Source organism: Amblyomma mixtum, chromosome 3 (assembly GCF_055824585.1).
Source record: "Amblyomma mixtum isolate Tamu chromosome 3, ASM5582458v1, whole genome shotgun sequence".
Classification (NCBI taxonomy): Eukaryota; Metazoa; Arthropoda; class Arachnida; order Ixodida; family Ixodidae; genus Amblyomma; species Amblyomma mixtum.
The window spans coordinates 71,421,730-71,447,192 of NC_143014.1; the positions used below are offsets into that span (position 1 = coordinate 71,421,730).

The 25,463-nt window shown below is 44.4% G+C and overlaps 2 protein-coding genes across 5 annotated transcripts in view; one reads left to right on the top strand and one right to left on the bottom strand.

Annotated features, from left to right (window-relative positions):
- The window catches only part of LOC149350546 (uncharacterized), a 43,159-nt gene extending 36,479 nt beyond the window's left edge, over positions 1-6,680 (bottom strand). The window contains exons 1-2 of the mRNA XM_089579600.1: positions 6,463-6,680; positions 5,771-5,880 (exon numbers count right to left, since the gene is read on the bottom strand). Coding sequence (XP_089435726.1) covers positions 5,771-5,880; positions 6,463-6,573 — 221 coding nt within the window. The 5' untranslated portion in view covers positions 6,574-6,680. The remainder of the gene's footprint in view (positions 1-5,770; positions 5,881-6,462) is intronic.
- A 574-nt stretch (positions 6,681-7,254) lies between these two features.
- Positions 7,255-25,463, top strand: part of LOC149350547 (uncharacterized) — a 52,269-nt gene continuing 34,060 nt past the window's right edge. For 2 of the 4 annotated variants that reach the window (XM_089579601.1, XM_089579604.1), the window contains exons 1-4: positions 7,268-7,434; positions 13,489-13,526; positions 18,799-19,194; positions 19,485-19,801. In XM_089579601.1, coding sequence (XP_089435727.1) covers positions 13,509-13,526; positions 18,799-19,194; positions 19,485-19,801 — 731 coding nt within the window. In that variant the 5' untranslated portion in view covers positions 7,268-7,434; positions 13,489-13,508. Of the gene's footprint in view, positions 7,435-13,488; positions 13,527-18,798; positions 19,195-19,484; positions 19,802-25,463 lie in introns of all 4 variants that reach the window. The other 2 variants (XM_089579602.1, XM_089579603.1) reach the window with 2 other exon arrangements.

The window sequence follows — 25,463 nt, forward strand, 5'->3', positions numbered from 1 at the left end:
GAGAAAAGCAAGGGTGCCACAACATTTTAAACCTTTGTCCAATTCTCTGTTACTGGTGGACTCTGGCAGTTTAAGATGTCACATAGTGCATATTCATGCAAGTACGTAATGTCGAGCTTGCAGCCAGTGGCCCTGTTTTCCATCATAACATACGCCATTACATCTGGCTGCCTGAGCAAGTACAGTTTGTCTGAGCAAAACAAAGCACATATATGATGTAGCAATGATGATCTGCAGGGGTGCATTTTAGCACCTCTGATTTCTCTTGGAGCTCCACCTGAAGGCAATAATTTTGATTGATGTACACCATGAACAAGCAAAGACATATTATTCAGCAGTGACCGCTTGACAAATGAAGTAGCTATGGCGTGAAAGAAAAGCTGTAACTATTTCTTCCTAGGTGGCACATGCGCTAATGCTGGTGCAGGTTGTGGAGGTAGGTCCACATCTCCGTAAAGTTCTGTACACACACCGAATTTTATGAATCCAGCAACTACTGATTGCAAGCATCACATACACTGAATTTCACAGGAAACGGATGTTTTAGAGTGACACATCGCGGGCTAGTTGGTTCATCACAAGGCAGAACAGCGCAAGCTACACAGGAACAAGAAAGAAGACAAGACACACACAGCGCTGTGTGTGTGTCTCGTCTTCTTTCTTGTCCCTGTGTAGCTTGTGCTGTCCTGCCTTGTGTTCTAGAGTGGTAGCTGCTAAAGGCCCGTTTCCTGGGTTTTGTATTATAGTAGTAGTAGAAGCAGTAGTAGTAGAGTGTAACCAGAGTGAGGTTACCACCGAAGCCACTCAGAGGGTGGTTACTGCAGAATGAGCAGGGAATGGCATGAGCGGAGGAATGCGTAACTGGAGAATAGTTACGACAGGAACCAACTGAACGTCCAGAGGATGGTTATCATGGAAGGAGGAAGGTATGGCGAGAGCACAGGAATGCATTATGGGAGGGTGGTTACCACGGGAACCATCCCGAGGGCGCTTCCATGGAACCATGGAAGGAGGAATGCACGAGTGGAGGGCGGCTGCCACGGTGCTTACCATGGAAGGAGGAATGCGCGAGTGGAGAGCGGCTGCCATGGTGCTTACCATGGAAGGGGGAAGGTATGGTGATTGGTGAAAGGATAAGAATGCGAAACCCAAGAGTGAAACTATCCAGAGGGTGGTTACCGTGGAAGGAGAAGGGTACGGCGAGAGCAAATAATGTGCAACTGGAGGGTGGCGGCCATGGAAACCACCCTCTGGGTGGTGGTAACCATGGGAGGAGGAGGGTATGGCGATGAATGCACAACCAGAAAGGGGTTGCCACGGGCACTAACTGAAGGGTGGTTACCAATAAAGGAAGAGGGTGTGTCAAAAGTGTAGGAATGCATAACCTGAGGGTGGCTGCGATGGGAACCATCAGATGTGTAGTTACCGTGAAGGTGGAGGGAGAGTGATCACTGCTGAAAAAACGTTTCCTTCAACACCGATTCACAATAGACCTTTCCACAAATTGCAGTGCCGCGCCATCTCCTAGCGGATCCGCGCAAAGCATGATGGGAGAAAGGAGCGATCGCCGCTCGCGTCGGCTGCTGTCAAGCGTGTTGCTGTGTTGTGCTGCTGTTTTCAGGCGTTGTGCGTCCTCTCAAGCTTGTTGGTGTCTCTTAGCAAAATGTTGCAGCGCACTGCTGAGTTGGTTATCTGCTAGTCTTTCTGCAATTCTGTGGTGACTTTTTTAGACAAGGAGAATCGCAGCGGCGGTCAAACGTGCTGCGTGCCCGGCTGTAGTAACAACACGAGAAAGGACATCAACATTTCATCGCTATCGCTTCGAGAGGAGACGGTTGTCTGCTGCTAATGCTTGCCCAACTTTCCCTTTTCATTGTATATAACATGCATATGAAAGCGATCTTACGCAACATCACATCACACGCCCAAGCGGTGGCTGAAGCGTTGGCGGCGAAACAGCCCTCCTCTCGCACGGACACTTATTCGCGTCGGAAAAGGAATACTATTGCATTCCGAATAAATGGCAGCAACGTTGCACGCATATTCAGTTGCTGATGAAGTTGAAACAACACGACCTTGAATGATCAGTGCAAGACCAAGCTGCCTGATGACTTGTCAACGGCAGCAGCAAAGAAAAACACACCTGGAAGCTATAACACGCCCCAAACGAAAAGGGCACGCCCATTTCCGGCAGCTGGACAGCAGCGGGACGCGGAGCGATGGGCACATGCGAATCTCCAACTTCAGCTGGTGACCTCGGCAGAGGACGTCGTGACTAGGCACGGCCTGAACGCCCAACCAGCAGCCTGAAGGCCGCCCGCAATGCTGCTGCATAATTTTCGTTTTTTTTTTAGGCCTTCATAAATCAAGCTTTTCACCACCACCATGGACATGAGCGGCGAGGGCTGTATACATGCAATGGGCGAACGCCGGTCTTTGCGTTTACGGGTGCTTGGCTGGTGATCCATGGCCACGGAACGCAACATCCAACTGTGTCATACGATGCAATGGAACAGCAGACACAACAGGAAGACCAAGAAACAACGATGGCGACGAGATGGCAGAGAAAGACTATCCGGTAGTCAGGCACAGTCGGAGAGACTGACGAAAACACGCGAGCGCGGCGCTGCGGCGTTCCGTTTTCCCAGAGTGCTTTGCGCGGCCGCTTGGTGGCGCGGCGGAATTTGTGGAAAAGTCCATTTACATCAGTCAGAATCACTGCCCACCAGTGATGCTCCGGATGGAAATATTGAAGGTGAAATGTGCACTGCAAGCCGTCAAAGCCTTGGTCGCCAGCTTTTCAATATGAACCATGATTATCCTAAAAATTAAAAGCAGAACGAAAAAATGACGACAAAGCAAGGCAAATGACAGGACAGCTGCAGTGGTAATCCTGTCATTTCTGTGTTTCTTCGGTCATTTTTTCATACTCCTTTAAATGTTCATAATGAGCAACCCACTAGCACACACAAAGATTTCAATCAACTTCATTATCCATTCCTTCTTGAGCTCAGAACCTAGAGAGAATGTGCCAGACACATAGCCAGGAATTTTTTGGGGGGGAGAGGCCCAAGAGCTAGCTTTCTAGCTGGCAAAGTGAAAATGCTGGAAGCTGGCTGAGCCCTACCAAGAAAACACGGGGGAGGGAGCACTATGGTAGACAGAAAATTTAACTGCTTTTGTGTTTTTTGCTCATTGTGTGTGTTATGTATTTTACACGCGCACATGGATTCCAATAAGCTGTTACCATGGCAATGGGCAAAAAAGTGACCCAAACACAATACACTAAATGCATTGCGTGGCTGAATTAAATGAACACATGCTGCGCGGAAGACACTAAACTAAGCCAACGGCCGTCTGCTATAGTCTGATACAACTTAAAGGTGCACTGAAGAGGAATCTGAACTCGCCTTTTTGCCGCGGGAACTCGATCTACACGTTCCGAGCATTCTTAGAAACTTCGACTTATTGCCCTGTGTGGCCGATTTCTCAAACTAAATCGAATTAACGTCCGGCTCCCGCCTTTATTTTTGAATTCTCCCTCATACGGTGGGCGGAGTCGACCAACACGTGGAGTGCCTTTCAGCCAGCTCCGTGGAGGCTTTGCTTTCGCTTTATGTTGTTTTTTAGGTTTTCATGAATAAATAGTTTCATTCGCTGATAATATAGCCGCAAAATAAAAGTATGCACGGACTATTTGCTTCTGCGGATTACTACGTATTACTCCGCCGATGGCAGAGCGGCAAGCCGCCACGGGACTGGGTGAAAGGCACTCAGCGCGTTGGTCGACTCCGCCCACCGTACGAGGGAGAATTGAAAAAAAGGCGGGAGACCGACATTAATTTGATTTAATTAGGGAAATCGGCAACACAGGTCAATAAATAGAAGTTTCTAAGAATGCTCAGAACGTGTAGATTGAGCTCCCGCGGCAAAAAGACGAGTTCAGATTCCTCTTCAGTGCACCTTTAAGTCTACAGTGAAGCTCTTCTTACACTCAGGACCATCGAACAGGATTCCTCCATGACAAAAAGTAGACTGTTGTAAATGCTTTTCTTGTAACCTAAAGAAGCTAATCATGAGACGAAATTATAAACTAAAGAAATTTATTACCTTTGGCTTGCTTGATAAAGCCAAACTTCAGAAAGCTGACTTTGTTCATTGTTGTAACTGGCCAGCTTAGTAATGCCAATTGCTGTTTTTTTTCTTTTTAAGTTCTATTTTGCTATAGTATCATCTCTCAGGCGATGCCAGAGGCGGCTGCGTGGCGGCGACACCGTCCGTGAAAGCTGCGAATAGGAGGTATTCACTGAGGCCGCGCTACCAGACGGCATGAGCGTCGTCGCGGCAAGCGCGCCATGTTTGCGGTCGTTTCAGGCCAGCTCGCGCAGTGTCACGGTGCGCCGTGAGGTACCCGGCCTCAACTGTTAGTGATCCGTAACATATTTGTACGTTGTTGAATACGTCAGCGACCACTTATCTTTGTGGAGCGTATATTGTGCATGAAGTTTGCAGCAGAATTCTTCTGCGCCGTGATATAACCGAGCTGCCTCAACTCGGCAGCAAAACTGGCTGGCTGCGCTGCACGCAAGAATGTACACGATTTGCAGCTTTTAATATCAGTTGATAACTGTCAGCTAGTCATGCAGGGCACATCGTGGATAAACAGCACGATTAATTACCGAAATTCCAAAACTGCCGCCGCAGAAATTAATAATTCAAGCACCTGTAGTCCGCGAACTGCTGACGCTTCTCAGACGGTCTTTCAGCAGAAAGGCAAAGCGTCATAGCTGCCTTATTTACACAACAGAACGGTCAAACAAATACTGCCATGCGCTCACAGCACGAGCGGCAGACAAAGCGAGAATATTTTGCAGTTTTGATTGTAGCTACGTAGCGCTGCTTCGTATGCACAAGACGTCTAGCGCTTGCGCAGCAACGCAGTGTGCAGCCATTCCGCTAGATTCAGCAGTAACACGTCACTTTCAGCAGATAGAGATGACAAGTTAAGCTACAGCTAAGTGAACAGACCCTTCGAATTACTCACCTCTTCAAAAATGGCACTTCGGCCGTCGGCACCGCGGACGTCGGCACCCTCATCACGGCTCTTGGACTCACCCGCTTGTCAAGTAATTGCACCCTCTTATAGGTTTATATCCTTTAATTCCTTGGTCTGCCAGCAAACTTAAGTCGTGCACAAGGTGGGCCTCGATACCGGTGAATTCAACGCGCGGCAGCAGTCCTGCACGTCTCACACGCTTTCTTACGGGCCGACCTTTTCACAAAGTGGAACCTTTTGAGCGTGGCCGCTCTTTTCTGCTTCGCGCAGTTCCCGGAACACCCTCTCAGTAACGCGGTGTTACGGGCCGGACACTAATTATCTATGGCGAGACGCGAAATACACTCACATTTCACACAACACCGGCTATTTGACGCTGCGGCGGCCGCGCGCGCGACCACCAATATGGCGAATGCCGCGACGGCCGCTAGCGCCCCTTGCGGATGACGTCATGTGAGATTTAACGTACCCAAACTTCATGTGGGCATAAGAGAGGCCATAGTGGAATGGAGTGCTCCCGATTACGTTCTCTAACTTGCACTGGCATTATACAGCACACAGGAGTTCTTGCATCTCGCCACTTGCAACTCTGAAAACCCGCCGCCGCGGCCGGTATTCGAGTTCAGCAGCCGAACGCCAAAATCTTTTGAGCCACCGCGGCGGGCACAACAAACAAATGCAAAAAAATGTGATAAAAATATAAAAGCTACATACTTCCACTGAATGCTGTTCTTGGATTTCTTTTCAATCAGTCCGATTCCTTCCAGCACATTTGTGATGTCATATATTCTTCTCTTCTGTCTGACTGCAAGGATGTCGGCAGCCTAAAAAGAAAACGCAGCAGCTCGAACACAGCGTACTTTTGCATTTTACAGAGATCAGCGACAACTGACAATGCGCATGCTAGTGGGTTTTCTAAGCAATGCGTTGAGATGAGTGAGAATCCTCAATACACGTGCTTGTGGGCTTTCTAAGCAATACACCGTTCGAAACTTGCAACAAAACTTGGGTACATGGCAAATAAGCAACATTTAGGTGACAGCTCAGTATTCATCCCGAAAACAGGTTGCCACACAGTTATGTCGTTGCGGATTAAAGCACGGTCGTGTAGTAAGTCGCAGATGTTCGTACACAACACACCGCTTCGTAAAAACGAAAACTTCCATTCGCACGTATCGTGCAAGAAAAATCGCAGAACTAAACAGCCAATCTCACAATCAATGTAGTAAGACAATTAACATTTCGTGTACAGTGCGCAATATAAGAAGGAAACGATCAGCAACGCATCAGTTCTTAGAGGCCATTTGAAACTGGCTGGCGATGCACGCAACAAACGCAGCGTTCTACAAGCACAAACACAGACAACACAAAAGTGCAAAAAGCGCAGGGAAAGTGGAACATCTTACCACTTTCAAATCCAACACTCCATCTGGAGCCTCCTGCAGCAATGTGACAAACTTTGTAGTTAATAAACCTAAGCTTTTTTCGTGACGACTTGGAGGGCCCGGTTCCGCCATGTCTGCAGCGTTCGAAGCGTTCGAAGGCCGTTAAAAATCTCCACGAGATGCACTCACTCTATGATGCACTGGACCCGTACTAACCGTACCGTGGATGCGCTGGGTCTCTACGAGGAGGAAGAGGATGATAGTGGATGGATGAGTGTTAAGCGGACTTCTTTGAAATAGAGTAGTGGCAGATGTCACTATGCCAGATATTTCTTTTATTTATATCTCTCAAACCAGTCTCTCAAATTTAACAAAATTAACTATAAATTCGCCGCTTATTTTTTACATATAAATTGTGTTAATTTTACGTTTGATCAATTTTTAATCTTGATTGATTTATGTTTAGTCCACTTCCTGCGTTTGAGCTTAAGTTAAACTTTAGGTTTTGAACCATTTTTTAACAAGAGATAAAACGCTCGTCATGTTTATTGCCCTCAGTCCGATTCAAAACGGCCCGGCGCTTCACGAAACGGCAGTGACAGTAGAGACCACGGGTAGAGTGTTGCTTCGCAATCCACCACCGTAATCCACTTCTGCGGTATCAGCGGTGCACCACTAGGCGCTGATTGGTCCTGTCTTTAGTTATACAGTGGCACTGTAACAGTTATTCTCAGGTGTAGGGAGTTGGCATTTTTTTTTTTTTTCGGGATGGGTGGGATGGGTTTATACATTATCATCATCATCATCGCTTCTCACGACCGGCGCGCCAAGCGCGCGCTAAACAACCAGCAAACCAGTGACAGAACGAAAGACCCAACCGTTAAGCTAGCCTCGGTTCTGTGGTGCGAATTGTGTGTCGCAGCTTCATTTGTTATCCTGTGGTGAGAAGTGTTTTGCGCTTTCAGTAGTGGCTAAGTCTACCGTTGAAGGGTGGTGAGTTGACCAGTTTTGTATTCTGAGGCACCCGAGGTGGTCGTATTCGTTTGCGTCAGCAGTAGCCCATGCGACTCAGCGCCTAAATTCTGAAGCCAGTTTTTGAACGTATACCCCCCCATACACACACACACCAGAAGAAATACGAAAAAAAAACGTTTAATTTGGAATATGCCACATGAAACGCCAACTAGGACTGAATACGGGGATAACCGCAAAACGCGTAAAGGCCGGTTCACATGCAAGCGACTGAGCGATCGAGCGGCGCGTCGCAGCGAAAATTTCCAACTTGTTGAAACCTCGCCGCTCGTCGCAGCGACGACTCAAAACAGGTTTTTCCGCCGCGGCGACAGGATTCGCTAGCATTTTCGCTTGCATGTGAAACAGGCTTAACGGTTAGTGTTGTTACACGGAACCGCCTACGACTGATTTTCATCCAGCCTCCGTTTTCCTGTTCATAAATTCGAGCTTTGCCTTGCCTAGACTTGCCACATTTGTTTCCCAAAGCCATCGGACGAGAACTATGGCTGCCGTTTCCAAGTTCTGTGGGGCCGTGTCCGCCGACTTTCCACCGTTGTTTGGCAGTAATTGGGTTGATCGATTCACCTAGGTTGACTTGGCGGTGTCTGGATGAGAGTGTTGTGGGCTGCGAGTTGCGCCGCTACCGTATATGCACTGTGCCCTGTGTTCTAGATTTCCGGAACATTACAAGCTTTAGAAAAAAGAACGTGACGCTCCAACCAAAGTCTCGTGAGGACGAAACCGATGTTTCAGGGCAGACCTAAATTTCGGATCAAATCATTCAACATCACAAAAAGCAATCGTGGCCTCTACTCTCTTGTTGAGAGCTAAGTCGTCAGGCACCGAGTGCAAGCAGAGGAAGAAAGTGTCCTGGTTGTTCTCTGCCGCAACGGCTACAAGAAGTTCATCCGATAGGTGATGTGACGGCTTAACAGCCAGCGGAAAGGACAGAGGACTACCCAGGGCACCAAAACAGCTCATGTCGTCATCCTATACGTCAAAGGCACAAGTGAAATGCTGGCGTGCCTATTTTGAAAGCAGGGAATGCAGGTGTGCCATAAACCATAGTCAACCCTTGGGCGCTTCATACATCAGCCAAAAAGCACCACCAAAAGAATGAGCTCCCTGCATCGTCTACAAAATCCCCTGTGCTGACTGTTCCATCAGCTATACTGGCATAATGAATTTTTCACAAAGGCTTTGCCAGCACAGAAACGATGTCTGCAACTTAAACCAAGAGTGCACTGTGGTTGCGGAGCATTCTAAGGACTTGGATTATCGCATTGATTTTGAAAATGTAAGGGTCGGTGACACCAAGCCAAACCCACTGCAGTGAAAGCTTTTAGAGACCTGGCACATGCAAAACACACCCGGAAAAATAAATATATCTCGCAGCTGCCTTCCATCAATGTATGTACATGGCTTTCACAACCCGGTGGAGGGCGTCCCGCACCACCCCGTGAACAGATTGCGTAAGCAGATCGAGCTTGGCAGTTGTGTGGATTCTGAAATTTCTGTCTACTGTTAGTTGAAAAAGGGTTTTCTATTCTTTATTGTTTCTGTTGCGTGTTTACATGCAGTGATAATAATTAGTACTCCTACAACGAATTTGATTGGAGTAAAAGAGAGCAGAAGCTGGTCAGCAGCAGGCCTGAGAATGGCTACAAAGAGAGAATATTAGCGTCATTGTTCGTTGCTGGAAAGGCAATGTTGCGTCAAGGTCCAATGAACCCAATGAAAAAAAAAAAGTTGTTAGTCATAAGTATGTGCTAAAAATCAAGTGTAGAAATTGTTATGGTAGTGCCAGTCCTGCTCGTATGTGTAGAAATTTACTTAATTTTCTGTGGTTTAGTCTGATCTTATGTCTTGGTTGGCTGCTAACAGCTGAGTGAAAATGGAGCAGTGGCATCTGAAAACTGGTTTCTGTACATCTGGAGCAATGGTGAAATGCCAGTTCTTATCTCACGGGGACTACTAGTTTATGGTTTAGCTTAACGCGGTGTCTTATTGAGGTGTCGACCTGCTGCTTTGAATGCTACAAGTTATTTCTCAGGCAGTGTATTTGCATTAAAAAGATCTGTATTCTAGTGTCTTGTTTAGGGCTGTTTTGCCAAACGTTAACAAACAGACTGATATCAGCACTGAAAATTTTATTGATGTTCATATATCTTCCAGTGGAAGACTTTACTTGATTATCCAACTACAACTTAGTGCAGTTTTATGATCAACGCAAGCTAACTTTGTCTGTTACATGTGTGTGCCCATTTTAAGTAAGTGTTTAGTAATAAGTCTAATGCAGTATGTTGTTCTGAAAAAAGTAATAAATGTCAGCGGGATGATGACTTACTAGGTGAAACTTCTGTAGTGTTTTTAATTTATTTTTGCTTCCTTTTATATAAATGCAACATGGAGTGGTATGCAAATGGGGCACTGTCCATGCAGCAGCCTTGCATGTATGTCCACAAAGCATATTCCCTTTGCTGGCTTGGCAGCTATAGTATTCAGCTCCTGAGTGTGAAGTTATATATCCAATGCATGGTTATGGTGGCTACATTTGCAAGATGCAATGCCAAAACACTTGTTTCCTGGGATTTCAATGCGTGGTAAATCTTGTGTTTCATAGCACTGCTGCTCTGCTTTCTGCTTTGTGTACCACACTACCGCCACTCTTGAGTGCCGCTTTCACTCAAGACCTTATCTCTGCTCTGAGCATTTTGCTTCCCTCAACACCTCATCGTGGCTACCCTGCTGCTCTAGGGTGCTTGCTGTTAGTGTGTACAACCTTATACTTGAGGGAACTGATCTCTCCGCATTTCTGCACTTCTAGCATGACTGTCTGCCCTGCTCTTGCACTGTCGCGATGGAAAGAATCGCGAACAACGCAATGCCTACGTGCTCCGTTGTTAGAATTTCTTTTCATCGTGCCTTTACCTGGGTGGTAAGAAAAAGACGTTAGATTCGTCCTGGATGTATCATGGATGATTCTAGCATCTTTTTGCTATCAGCAAAGTCAAAGTGAGATGAAAAGAAATGCGAACAGCGAAGCGCCTAGGCTCCGCTCTGTTTGCGTTTCTTTTCATTGCCCCTGTACACTTTGGTTCCTGTGTAGTTTTGCCTCAGTCTCGAGGAGTAGAACAGTTCATTGGAGATGAGGCTAAGATCCCCACAATTCTGAGCGTGCAAGTTCAATGAAAATTAGGGGGACACTTAAGCTCTGCCTTATATGCTGCTGTCTTTCTTAATTAGTTCCCGTTTCTGATTGCACACTAATTAGCATACATGAGTAGACATACTAGACCATGATGCACCACAAGACACTCAAGGTCTTACGAACATGCCTTAATGCCCTAGGGGTAAAGCGTATAAATCGAAACCCAAGGGTCGGGAGATCGATTCCCAACTAATTAGCTCAATTTTCTTTTCAGCACAATTAATTTTCTTTACATCCTTATGTCACACTGACATTTCGGTCATGCTATGAGCTTATAGTCAAAATTTAACTTGAATTTTAACCATTTTCATTCAACAGCTCAACATGTGATGTTGCAACCATCTGGACCAATCCTGAATTAGTGTGACAATGGGCATGGCTTTTCCTCTGAACGTCCACTCTAACGTTGTTACATTAGAACTTCTTGATCTGCTACAGCCTGCACAGCCGTTAATAACGGTAGTGCATTCTGCCATGATCGGAGAATTCTCACTTGTGAACCCTGCTACATCTTAGAGTGCCTCCAGATCAGTGCTGCCAACCTCCAGAGCCGCTTTTCCCCCAATTTGCGACCAAAAATTCCCTAGATTTCCCTAGATACGAAATGTAATGTTCAGTTGTATATTGTAAAATTGAAAAATTGTATATTTATGCGTAGTTCAGTAGCAAGTTTTATCATGCAGCTACCCTATCACCAGACGTTGGTAAGCAAATTAGCTGTAAATTTGAGATGAAGGATGTAAAATGAAGAACTTCTAAATGAAGCTACAAGATAAGTGTAGTGCTCTTTGGAAATTACAAATTAAAGGCTCTATATCGTATACGCACGTTAAAGAACCCCAGGTGGTCAAAATTTCCGGAGCCCTCCACTACGGCGTCTCTCATAGCCTTAGTCGCTTTGGGACGTTAAACTCCATAAACCAAACCAAACCAAACCTCTTTTTTTTTTCATGTACGCAAGATATTAGTAAACATGCATCGGCATGTGGAATTAACTGAATTTTTTTCCCTCATGTTGTGTCGGTTTAGACTTCAGCTGAAGGATACCATGTACAAAAATGCCTGGAGGTCGCTTGAGGAGTGTACGGAAACTGCGATATAAAAGCTGCTTCTTCATTTGCTGCGATTGCTCTAGAGGGTGACTGACGTAACAGTTTGGGTCAATTAAAACAATGAAGCAGTGATTGGCTTTTGTATGCCTCTTGTGACCTCAACTCACTTTGTTCGATGTGGTGGAACTGGAAATTATGGTTTATGATTTTGGAGGGTCTAACGTCCCAAAGCAAAAAAGGCTATGAGAGATGAAATAGTGAAGGGCTCCGGAAATTTCTACCACTTGGGGTTCTTTAACGTGCACTCACATTGCACAGTACACGGGCCTCTAAAGTTTCGCCTCCATTGAAATTCGACCGCCAAGGCCGGGATCGAAGCCTCGTCTTTCGGGTTAGCAGCCGAGCGCCATAACCACTGAGCCACCGTGGCGGGTGAACTGGGAATTGTTTCCTTAGTTAGACTAGCTCAGATTTCCAACACGGCACTCCTTTATAAAAAAAAAATGGTGCCCTTGTTCAGTTCTGGTTATCAAAACAAACATGCAGATATGCATACTAAATAGGAATTTCACGTCGTGCAGTGAGCTCCAAATACAGTGTGAGGAAGGGGCGCACGTGTTGAGGTAAAACGGTGGCGCACCAGATCACATCAGTTGGTGCCACTGGCCATACACGTCCGACTACGTCCGTGTAAAGGCTGGTTCACATGCATCCAAGCGACTGAAAATTCAGCAACGCAGCGCTGCGAAAAATTAGTAACTTGTTGGAACATCGCCGCTCTGACTGCTGGAGCCGCCGCGATGGCTCTAAACAGCTTTTACGCTGCAGCAACAAAGCGTTTTCACTTGCATGTGAAACAGGCTTTACTCGTGCGCACGGCGGTGCTGTGCGGGCCTCCGTCAGTTGTAGAGAAAAAAACAACGAAAAGCTTGTACTGTCTTCACAATTTGAGGGAGAAAAAAAAATAAATCTTTAAGTAAATGAAATTTCCCTAGATTATACAAAAAATCTCTTTTCCCCTTTAACGACGTCCAAATTTCCTAGATCTAGGGAAAAACCCCTAGGGTTGGCAGCACTGCTCCAGATATACTTCCAAACCCACATCATCATCTCAAGACACGAAATCGGGTCCTCCTTCACAGCATATGTGGTATTAATTCATATTCTCAGCTGTGTTCACTCGGCGCACTTAAGTCACCTTCGGAAGTTCTCTTCCAGAACGTTGTTGCCAAGCTCAATGCCATGTTTTCCTTGTTTTCCAAAAAACTTGTACACAAAGAGTAGAATGGGCAAGAAGAACTAAGTGCATTGTGCAATGCCTTTGCATCGACAAGCAGGATCAGCAACCTGGCAAATCAGCTGAAGACTGCCTCGACGCTGTCCAACATTTCGCCTACCATTTCATGTTTGGGGATTGGCTAGTTCGTCTTCTATGAGACTCTGACCTGCTTGAAGAACCTATCCTAAGCCGTCTCCTGGCTGGACTGGATCTCGGGCTGTCCAAGGCCATCCTACTGGTGCTTGCACTGAAAGAAGCAGCCACCAATACAACAGAGCTTTGCTGCTTAAAGCTGACTTTGCCTTCTGAAACACATCAAGTACGGTATGCAACTTAGAGCAGCAGAGCTAAGATACACAACAGCAAAGAACTTGCAGTGAATGTTTGAAGCTGACCTGAAGCCTTACACTGTGGTGCTTCTGTATATAGCTAACATTTTAGGTGAGGTATGTTGAATATGTATTTATTTAATTTTTCTATGTCTCTTGCAGGAGCCTCACTTTTAAAGGAGATGGCACGTCGTGCATCGGTGCGTAATCACATAGCACTTTTATTCAATATTTTTGTTTGTTTTTCAACAAAAGTGTATGTTCTCTAGATGCAAATTTTGATGGCTTTCATTCTTGACCATCTGAAAGACTACTGGTAGCTTAGCCGGCTTTAAAATTTTGAATCCTGTTTAATCCTTTTGAATCCTATAATCCTTCTGATGATTGTGTGGATGAAATTCCTAACACCTTCACGCCACCGGCTGAATGCTCAGATTCCGTCCAGGAACAGTTTAATGCTTCCGCATCTACCACTGAATAACAATACGCGAGGGGCAGTGAATTAAAGTTACCGGTCATTAACCCACGTTCGTTCTTATTCACAAATATTCGAAGCATGCTTCCAAAACGCGACGGTTTTTGCTCTGCTATCGATGCTTGTGACGCCAATATAATATGTCTTACTGAAACTTGGTTGTCTGCGACGGTTGATAGCAGTGAATTGTTCGACTGTAAAAAACGCTACAATGTTTACCGGCGCGACAGGGGTGCTAGGTGCGGCGGAGGCGTACTTGTAGCCGTCTCTGATGCTTTTTTGTCATTTCCTATTCACTTCGCAAACGCCTTAGAACTTGTGCTAGTTGAAGTTCGCACGTGCTCTAGGAAATTGATAGTAGGTGTTTGCTATCATCCTCCATCCTGTTCACCCACCTTTACTGACGACCTTCATGACGTCATTCATATGGTTACACTCCAGTACCCGAATAATCCTTTCATTTTACTAGGAGACTTTAATTTTCCCAATATTGTGTGTCTAACGTGTGTTCCTGTTGTAATCATTTTTCTAGTGAAGCAGACAAATTTTTGAATTTGTGCAGTGATTTCAACTTGTTTCAGCTTGTAATGCAGGCAACTCGAATTACGTCTGCTACTTCTAACATCTTAGATTTAGTGCTCACCACTTCACCTGATATTTTCCAGCCCATATCGTATCTACAAGGGTTAAGTGGTCACTTACTGCTTCATTTTTCTTTAACCTACACCGTGCCTCACCAGAGCAACTACAAGAGATATATCCGGGACTACAAAAATGCTGATTTTGATGTCGTTAACCGTGAACTGTCTGTTTTTTTAGACGATTACTTACCCAGCTTTCATAACCGCTCCGTGAACGCCAACTGGAATTTGTTTGCAGAAAAAGTTTCATCGCTCACCGATAAATATGTTCCGCGCATAGTCATCGCATCTAACCGGCAATTACCATGGTTCAGTCAAACGTTGAAAAGGCTCAGTAACAAGAAAAAACGCATCTTTCGAAAGGCAAAACTAACCGGTTCTCAAGATCGTTGGAATGCTTATCAGGCCGCAGCTACTGAATACAAGAAAGCACTCAAGCTCGCCAAGGATTCATTTTTCAATACTACATTACCATCTCTCTTAATTAGCAACCCTAGGCAATTCTGGAACATCGTTAACAAAAGAGACGATACTGCTATCGCCCTTAAGGACTCAACCGACGCACTTATCCGGCCTGATGAGTGCGCGAATGTTCTAAACTGTATTTGTCTCTGCTTTTTCAAAAAATGTGTGTTCTGTACCACATACATATCCCGATGCTGACTTTTTGCCAATGGACCCTATTATCTTTGATATTGCTGGCGTGGAAAAAATAATAGAAAAACAAAAAATTTCTTCATCATGTCTGGTTGATAACATCAATTCCAAGTTTCTGATCAGGACTAAAGCATACAGCGCTATAATGCTTTCTCATCTTTTCCAGCAATCTCTTGACACAGCGTGCATTCCTGGCGACTGGAAGGTCGGGAAGGTGATTCCCTTGCACAAATCTGGAGATAAACATTCACCGCTTAATTATAGACCCATTTCTCTAACGAGCATTCCATGCAAAATCATGGAGCATGTAATTTACTCTCACCTTGCATCATTCCTACAGTCAAATGCCTTTTTTGGTCTGCCCCTGGAGGTTGGACACCCCGCTTGCACCACTTCAACCTCTTGCTTCAACATCATATACCATTCGGCCTCCCCCGCGGTGATGCTACGCTGTTGTGCTGCCTGTGGCTGGGAGTGGCGTTCACAAACGCCTATTCCCATCTCATCGCAATGGCAGACTCTCCAGCGTGTGACCAGTGCGGTTGTGATGAACCGATCGGACACCTCCTCTGTGATTGCCCTCGTTTTGAGCGAGAGCGCGGTTTCCTAATTGCTACTCTGCACCCCTTGGACTCGCGTCCTTTAACAGAGTCCAACGTTCTGGGGCCGTGGACACAACCTTCCTCACAAAGGAAAGCGGTGAAAGTGCTCCTGAATTTTTTAAGGGACTCGGGGTTGCATTCCGGCCTATAATCTTTAAGTTTTCAGTGCGCGCCCTCTGTCCCCGTGACATAGTGGTCGCTGGACACTTAGAAAACTCATTTCATTGCTGCTCTTTTTCCTTTTTTCCCCTTTGTTCCCCTCCCCAAGTGTAGGGTAGCCAACTGGGCATCGCCTGGCTAACCTCCCTGCCTTTCCGTCCTTTTCTCTCTCTCTCTCTCTCTCTCTCTACAGATTATCAGCATGGATTTCGTAAGTTATTTTCCTGTGAAACACAACTCTTATCGTTTACGCATGATCTGAATTCCATCCTTGACTCGGGTTCCATTGTCGATTGTATATTCCTAGATTTTTCAAAAGCGTTTGACAAGGTTTCACATCAACTGCTTTTTTTCAAACTAAGCAAACTTAATCTTGATACTAACGTTCTTGCATGGTTGCATTCTTTTCTTACTGATCGGTCACAATTTGTCACAGTAAATAACACTTGCTCCTTCACTTCGCCAGTCGAATCAGGCGTACCACAAGGCTCTGTGTTGGGGCCTTTGCTTTTCCTAATATATATCAACGACTTGCCTATTAGCTTATGTTCATCAATTAACCTTTTTGCAGATGACTGCGTCATATACCGCGAAATTAACAGTGACGCTGATGTAAATCTTCTTCAGTCCGATATCGACCATGTTCTTGACTGGGCTAACACCTAGAACATGGAACTAAACCCAAAGAAATGCAAGCACATGCGTGTTTCTCGTTGTAATACTTCACTGCCCTCGTAGCATCGAATCTGTATCTTGTTACAAATACCTAGGTGTATTTATTTCTTCTAATCTCTCCTGGAACACGCATGTAGATTATATAACTAACATCGCTAATCTCATGCTGGGCTACTTACGGCGCAATTTTTATCTTGCTTCTAGTTCTGTAAAATTACTTCTTTATAAATCGTTAGTTCGTACTAAACTGGAATATGCTGCATCTGTCTGGGACCCCAGTCAAGAGACGCTCATCTATCAACTGGAATCCGTCCAGAACCGGGCGGCTCGTTTAATTCTTTCAAATTATCATCGCAACTCCAGCGTCACGACTATGAAAACAAGCTTATCACTACCCCTGCTGTCAAAACGTAGGAAAATATACCGTCTTTGCCTGTTCCATAAGATTTATTACGACAATCCCATTATTAAGAATAAAATGATATTACCACCCTTTTACATTTCACATCGCATTGACCATCGTCATAAGGTTGGTATTCCTTCATGCCAAACCAACCATTATCACAATTCATTCATCCCAAGTACGTCAGTAAGCTGGAATCACCTTCCCGGATCTGTCGTTGAAATTTCTGATAATTCTATGTTTAAATCTGCTGTAACCAACCTGCTGCTGTCATAAACTCGAGAATCCTTAACACTGTCACCTTTTTTTTTTTTTTACGGTTGTTCCACTTGTTTTATATGCGCGCATGTTACTGACTTTTGAACATGATTTCTCTTGTTGTTTTTGTTTTCCTTGTATGCTTTTGCTTTTTGTTGTTTTTATTCTGCGATATGGGCTGTTAATTTTTTTAATGTTTTGACGTAACCTGTTCGTTCGTTTTTTCTGTGAGCTTCATTTATGTCCAATTTTGAAGTGTATTTACAGCTGTATTTTTGTTTCACTTTCGTGTGTAACCCACTCCCCTCTGTAATGCCCTCTGGCCCTGAGGGTAATGAAATAAATAAATAAATAAATATAGTGCAGTATTGAGCTTAATAGAATGTGTATGTTTGTGGTGCATTTTAAGAAGTTACTGGCACTGCACTGTCAACTTAAAAAATGACTTTGTATATTTTGTATTAAATAACTTGCAGGCTATTATATTTTAACCCTTTCAGGTGCCATTTTTTATTTTGCTTGAAATCAATTATTTTTTCACCTAAGTAGTATATTCAGGCCTCAAGAAAGGGAATTTGTTAGTTTTTGAGCGTGAAAGACCAGCGGGCAAGTTTTTACAGTGATGTGGAGAATTCCGTACAACGTGTCAGATTTGTTAGAAATAGTAACATTGAAATGTTCTCATGTGTCAGGTGAGCACCCTAGGGATCATGGAATCACTTTGTGTTTCGAAGGTGCATATTATGCTCGAAATTAAGCAAAAACAATCAATGTTTTCATTCTCTGCAAAATCTGTCTGTACAAAAATAGCAGACGAAGTGCTACCTAGCTCATTGTTATGTGAAATATTATTTACTGCTTTTGCTACATGGCACAAAAAACCAACTTATTTGCGCCAAGGGGGTTCAATTCGACTGAAGCAATGAAATCACCGTTAGACACACCAGTCTCTTAGAAAAAGCTGTGAGTTTGCTGTGTACACAATTGTGTACAAAGCGCCTAAAAGGGATAATGAAGCAGTTGTAAACATTTGGCCTTAAGCATGTCACAATTCAGCTAATGTTTTCACGAAGTTGTTGCAATGACCTTATGAACGAACAGAGGTTTTATGCAGCCAAATCGTGTTTTCATTTTTTATTTATATATTGAAGTGAAACACTCCAATGACCAAGGCAATCTGTATGCATTCTTTTAAGTGCACTGCCCCGCCGCGGTGGCTCAGTGGTTACGGTGCTCGGCTGCTGGCCTGAAAGACGCGGGTTCGATCCCGGCTGCGGCGGCTGAATTTCGATGGAGGCGAAATTCTAGAGGCCCGTGTACTGTGCGATGTCAGTGCACGTTAAAGAACCCCAGGTGGTCGAAATTTCCGGAGCCCTTCACTACGGCGTCCCTCATAGCCCGAGTCGCTTTGGTACGTTAAACCCCAATGAACCAATAAACCAATCTTTTAAGTGCACTGGAGAGTCTATTTTGTTGCTTGTTTGGGTTCTAAAGCAGTTAAATATTAGGTAGAGAGTTCAACACTTAGTATTTGCACAACTGCCTGCGGTTTGAGTCTTGTACAATGAACTGATCATGTTTTATGCTGGTGTTTATTCGTAGCATGCACCAACAGCCAAGGCAAACAATAATGAGCCTGACCCTCTGGTGGAGATGTTGGAAAGGTGCTTCAACATTCGAACCACACGTCAGGATTTGGATGCCCCCACCGCTGGCCTCATAATTGGTGTATTGCATGAAGCTTTAGTCCCGTTCGGCTTGAATCAGGAGGCGTTGGCCGTGCCCCAATTCCTGCTGCCATCTGAAGCAGCACACATTGAGAGCACAGTGCCACTGTCCCACTACGTGAAAGTGATGCAAGACTTTTTTCGTCACTTGGGAGTTGCTGATGTTGGCCTACAGGACTTGGCCAACCCAAAGCCAAAACGCACTCGAAAGCTTTTGAAGATCCTGGTGAACAGCTGGCTGCGCATGACAGTCATCTACAGCAAGTATAAGGTGTGTTGCCCTTGTTGGGACTTGTTACTTTTAAACTCTTAAGTGAGTGCCATTGAAAATTGTGATTGATATTGAACAACTTTCCTGGTCACAGCCATTCATATTCACAGCTAAACTGTAGTTTTCCAATTTCTGTCATGCAATTTAATAGGCGCTTGTGTATTGGCAAAGATTGTTTTGGTTGATATCCAGGTCTACGTGTCAATCTGTGCTTGATTTTTGTGTAATGCTGGACTTTTGCACAGCTTGTTGTGCTCATCCAATTGGCCATTATGATTTCTTCCTCCCAGGAAAAGGAAAAGAAGCAACTGGAGGCCAAGAAAAGACTATGTGAGACAAAAGCTGCGTGCAGCGCTAAGACTGCAGAAGTGAATAAGTTGGCTGGTTTGCTTGGTGCGATTGCTGAGGAAGCAGAGAAGCTTGATAAAGAATATTCTGCCTGTGAGAAAGTTCTTGCAGCCTCCTGTGAGAAGAAAGCAGCCATTGTGTCTGACTACCAACAGCTGAAGACTACCCACTATGCTTCTACTGAGGCAATCCAACGAATAGAATTGGACGTCTTGGAACTTAAGGAATCCCTACAAGAAAAGAGGGCCGGTGTGTGCAGGTATGTGTGATTGGGTATTAGGATTTGTACTACTGTTGGTTAGTCAAATATGAACGCTACATGTGGTTGTTTTGATCGAACGTATGCATCAGATCAGATGGCTGGGCAAGTTACTAGGGATTCGTGTTGTTGTACTGCGCAAAAAAAGATTGAAGGGCAAGTGGAAGTTGGCACAAACTTAGCCTAGACTTCCAGCTTCTCTTTTATTGATAGGAATCGAGGACTTGTATTTGATACTAGGCATCACACGCTGCTCCTATTTATAGAGGGCAGCCGAAAACGAAACCATTGGATGAAAACCTTATCAAAAAAGGTGCATGTAGATAATAAATGAACTGAACCTCAGACACTGAACAGCCAGGTTAAAACACTACCAAAGGCAGTGTGAAGGGTGTTATCAGAAATAATGAAGTGCTGGAAAGATGTGCATACTCCTTAGCTGCGGAATTGTGGATTTCTGGCTAATTATTTCACAGTTGCTTTGTTCTCTTCCTTCTTGCATAACTGCACTTTTAAACCTTTAACCGCCAAATTATTTCCTGAAAAACATGCCAAAAATGCCTAGTAGTTGTGGCAATTTCTGGCGAAAATGACTGTTGTCAGGCTTAAAACACGTGCTAAAGCGTGAAACCAGTTTTTCATGGACAATTACCACCCTCTGGTATTGAAAATTGCAACCAACGCAATTGCAGACCGTAACTCTCCTTTGGTAGTGGAATGCAGTGCAACATTAGGCCGAATGAGTGTGATACATCATGTGTGATATTGGTGCAATATTCCATGCTGAGTACTGTTCGGGGTTGGGGGTTGAAAGGTTTAAAACCGGGTTCGCTCCTTTAGAAAATACTACAGGCACCAAATTTTGTTTCTTGTTTTTTGATTATGTACAAGACATTAGTAAGCTTAAATCACCACTTGGAATTTGCCGGTGCGTTGCAAAGGATTTATAAATTCTTTCTCTCACTGTTTATTTCCATTTTAGCACCCGAGCAGCAGCTATGACTTCAAAGTTTAGCTTAGGTCACGTGAGACTCGCAAAAACAGTGATTTTTTTAGCCACATTTTATATTCTTTGTTATTCCAGGTCTTGGGGTTGGCTGGCATAAGAGTTTTAGTGAATTAAAATGGAGAAGCGGTGATTTTATCAGTTCTTTTTAAGCCTCATGTGACCTAAACCTAACTTTGACATCATTAGCTACCATTCGGCTGTTTAAACCGAAACCAATACAACATGAGAAAAGAAAATTTGGTTATAAATTATTTACCACACATAGGGAAAGTCCTTATGTTGATCCATGTATACTAATGTCTCAATGTATCTACCAATGAAGAAAACGTGTTTCCAAAATTTTCGTGTCTATACTTGTTTAACCCTTCATAAGGCGCAAGTTAGTATGCATGTCTCACATGCATGCTAATGACGAATTGCACTCAGAATGACTGTAGAAATTTAATCACATCACTTTCAAGCTGTTTCGCTGGCTGGTTTTGTAAAGAAAAGGCATACACATTTGTATCAACGACTTCGTAAAAAGACCTCAAATGTGGTACTCATCCGTACATAAGGTTTTTCGGCATGTAAGAAAACTTGCATTACAGTTGAAAATTGCTTAAGAAAGTATTATGGGGCAGTTTACTGATAGTAAAGGCTCAAAAGCTGAACAGCTTTTCCAAATTTTTACTTTTTGCCAAAACCTGCCACATCGAACTGTACACCTACGCTTGTAAAAACACACTTAAGACAAAGGAGAACTATTATCTGAAGATAAAAACACTCTAAATGGTTTGTTTTATAGTTGGTAGTATCCAGCGCACAAGAATATGGTACCTAGGCGCACCGTTGTCCGTTTACTGGCACTTGAAGTAACTGGGATAACATAAGTCCTGCAAAGGGTTAATCTCTGCAGTGGGCTTCCAGTTGTGAGCACATAAAGGTTGATAGACTGCTTTGCTCGTGTTCTCAGTCTGATAATGCATGTCTTGCTTTGGCCATGCAGGTTTTCTACTAGCCATTGGCAGCTGGTAAACAATAGTGACCTTGCCAGGATAGCAGTATTCATGTTAGTGCCATGTAGTCATATGCTCTGTACCTTCTTATCTTTTTACTGTGTAAGTTCAGGTGTAGTGCATGCCCTTGTAGAATGCCACATTAATTCCTTGCATGATCACCGTCTAGCTGTTAACACTTACTTGCAGAAAATCTTGAATGAGTATAAGCAGAATTGCATGAATAGGTATAGTATAGAATTCACTGTTTAGTTGTAGGTACAATAAAAGCTGGTTAATTTGACCCTTGTTAATTTGGAAATCTGGATAATTCCAACAACTGGCTCGGTTCCGGGCAACGCCTATGACTTCGGACGCTCGCCAATTCGGACGCTGTATGGGTCTCGCATCGATTAATTTGAACCGGATCCCAAGGGAGGCCATATCCAGATATGACTGGCACAGCAAGAGATCGTCATAGTAGCCCTACTCAGAACCTGAATTCTGTGCTGCATAGTCACTCATGCGCTTCCAACATGCGTGCTACGGCAGGCGTGACGACGAACGGGCGATCATGTATCCAAGAACACTCCGACCACTTAATTTCGGTTTCACTTTTCTTGACCAGCCAGTATCATTCAGCCAACCTAACCCAGCTAGAGTGAACCAGAAGAGAGAGTGCCTCAAATGAGAGCCCAAAACTGAGGCCAAATAAAAGGGTCATTTACGCTTGCGTTGCTGCAAACGTTATCCTTCCCTAGGTGCCTTTTTAAAAGCGGCACAGCTGGTACGCTGTGTAGTGCAATGTTTAGTGAACTAGCTTCACAGGCGGTAGACTAGGGTTTAATTCTCACTGGTGCAACTTTTTTTTTTTTAGTCTTATTTTTATTTTTACTTTAAATCGCCTTGTTTTTTAATGCAGACAGGCTGTGCTAGATAAAAAAGAGCCAACCGTAACCGAAGTTTGTGCAGCACACCCTCAATGCTATCGTGAACCTCACGCTCCCAGCATAGCCTCCGGGATGTGACCTCCGTGCCACGCAGCGCCAGCCAATTTTGAATGCTTGTTTAGAGCACACCAGACGATACATTCCAAGCTCCGATCTGTGCCGCAGCAGATTAGTAAGACAAATTTGCCCTAAAAAATGTGCTGGGAATCATTTCATTGAGCTTGTTGTCTGCCAGCCGCACAGTGCTTGTTAGGCAGACGTACTGCCGTCACTGAATGAAGTTTCTGTCTACGAGCTGCTTGTAGTGTTTTCTCTTTCCTCTTGTGAAACAAGAAAATGAAAGCACAAGTATATCAGTAAGACCTTTTTGTTTGGTGTGAATTCTTATACGGCCTGCCTGTCATGGACAGAACGGTTGTGTCTTCTTGTGTTCTGTTTTGCTACGATCTTGGACCTTGAAAGAAGGACATCTCTTCACCACTCATTTCGGTTGGTTGCATCTCAAGCTAACCATTCATGGAAATCGGGTAAGCAAGCGTTTCGATGATAGTGTAATGAAGAACAAAATGCTGGGTATACAAGGGGTTAAGCTCCCTATGTGTTGTGGTTTTCCTTGTAGTTAACTGCAGACCTCTATTCTACACGTATAGGTATCAAACCGAAATGAGTGGTGAAGAGATGCCCTTCTTTCACTGTCTGTGATAGTAGCGAAACAGAACACAAGATGACTCAAAAATTCTGCCTATGGCAGGCAGGCCGTATAAGCATTCACTGCTCACAAAAAACTCTTAATTGATCCACTTGTCCTTTAATTTTCCTTTTTCACTAGCTGAAAGAGAAAGCACAAGCAGCTCGCAGACAAAAACTTTGTTCAGTGACAGCATACGTCTGCATGATGCGCACTGTGCTGCTGGCAGATAAGCTGAATGAAACAATTCCCAGCACTTTTTTTAGGACGTGTTTGTCTTGCTGATCTGCTATGACACAGATCGGAGCTTGGAGTGTACCGTCGAGTGTGCTGTAAACGAGTGATGAAAATTGGTGTTGTGTGACATGGGAGGTCACATCCAGGAGGCTATGCTGGGAGCGTGAAGTTCGCGTTAGCTTTGAGGGTATACTGCACAAACTTCAGTTTTGGTTGGCTCTTTTTATCTAGCGCAGCTTGTCTACATTCAAACATAATGTGGTTTAAGATTTTAAAAAAAAACTAAGAAAAAAGTTGGACCAGTAGTAACTGAAGCCTAGTCTTCCACGTGCGAAGAAAGTTTACTAACCACTGCACTATGCAGTGTACTGGCTGCACCACCTCTAAAAAGGCACCTAGGGAAGGATAATGTTTGCAGCGCCACAAGTGGAAATGACCCTTTTTTTGGCTTCAGTTTCGATACACAGGTGGCATAGACATTTGAGGCGCTCTGTTCTTGTACATTCTGTTCTGCAATTAAATGTGCACTGTAGAATGCTTCTCTGAAGTAACCTGATGAATTGTTTGAGCTCAAATTTCGCACAGAAATGTCATTTGGCTGGCATAATATTTTGTGCTACATTTCTTTGCGGTATATGCCAAAATAAATTATAAAAAAGTCGTATATTCGCATCATCTGTAGTGACGACAAAACAAAACAAGTCGTTATCTCAGCGATTGCACGAGTGGCACTATCTCGTTTGTCGGCCGTAGAGATTCGGCAAACGAGGGGTGTGGGGGGGGGTCTGCAGAACGTTTGAAGACTCTTCAACAGCTTTATCAGTGATTACAAAAAACTTAGTTGGTTTGGCTATAACCCCCCAAGTATTCTCATGAGGGGGCTCAGCCCCTCCCCTGCCTGAATTCCTCCCTTGTTTACATTTTTTTTTTTCTGTAACCTAACTTACGACCTCCACGTTCCCATGACGTCCCAGCAGGAAACTACACGTTAAGACACCCCCAATTCTCTGGAACAGACATGAATTAGAGTGCTAGCCCTCATTTTGGTTTGCATAGAACGGCAATTTTAACAATAAAAACACTCTGACGTGAGTACCACGCCGAGCGCCACTTGCTCGCTGGCTTCATTCTGCGCTGAAATGCAAATAAGGTAGTAGAATGGCCGAAGCAAGCGTATCTCATGGCCTTCATGTAGAAAACCCTTTATTTTCAATCCAAGATTCTGGTACAAACTCTGTCCCTTCTTCAGGAGTGGCTGGAATTTTCAGTAGCAGCAGAAGCAGGGAGCTGGCCCGACGCGATGGACAGTTAGATTCAAGTCGATGGAAAGATTCGTTGAGAATTACGCCAGAATTCAAGAGACACTCAAGGAGCTCTTGCAGACACCAGGTTCAGTGACTGAAAGCAGCAAGGCTATTTTTAGACGTTACGATCGGGTTTTGCAGAAATTTGAACCTTGTTAGGTATCCACATTTCCGTAGCCTTCTTTGGGACTTGTGAAGAATTAGCAAGGGCTCTCCAGAGCTCAACATATTGCGCCGCAGGTGCAAAAAAGGCAGCAGAGGCTCTCTGAGAAGCGATCTCCCAGTTGCGCTCTGAAACTGCGTTTGAGAAGCTGTAGCAGCACACGAGCACAACAGCAGCACGCCTAGGCCTGAAGGAACCTCGTATGTCAAGGCCGACAAAACCTCCTGCGAGGTATGAGACGACTGATAGACCTGTCCAGCCAGTTGCACTTGACGTTAAGGCCGCGCTTCGCAAGAAGTATTTTGATGCCGCCTATTGAATCATAAGTGGAACA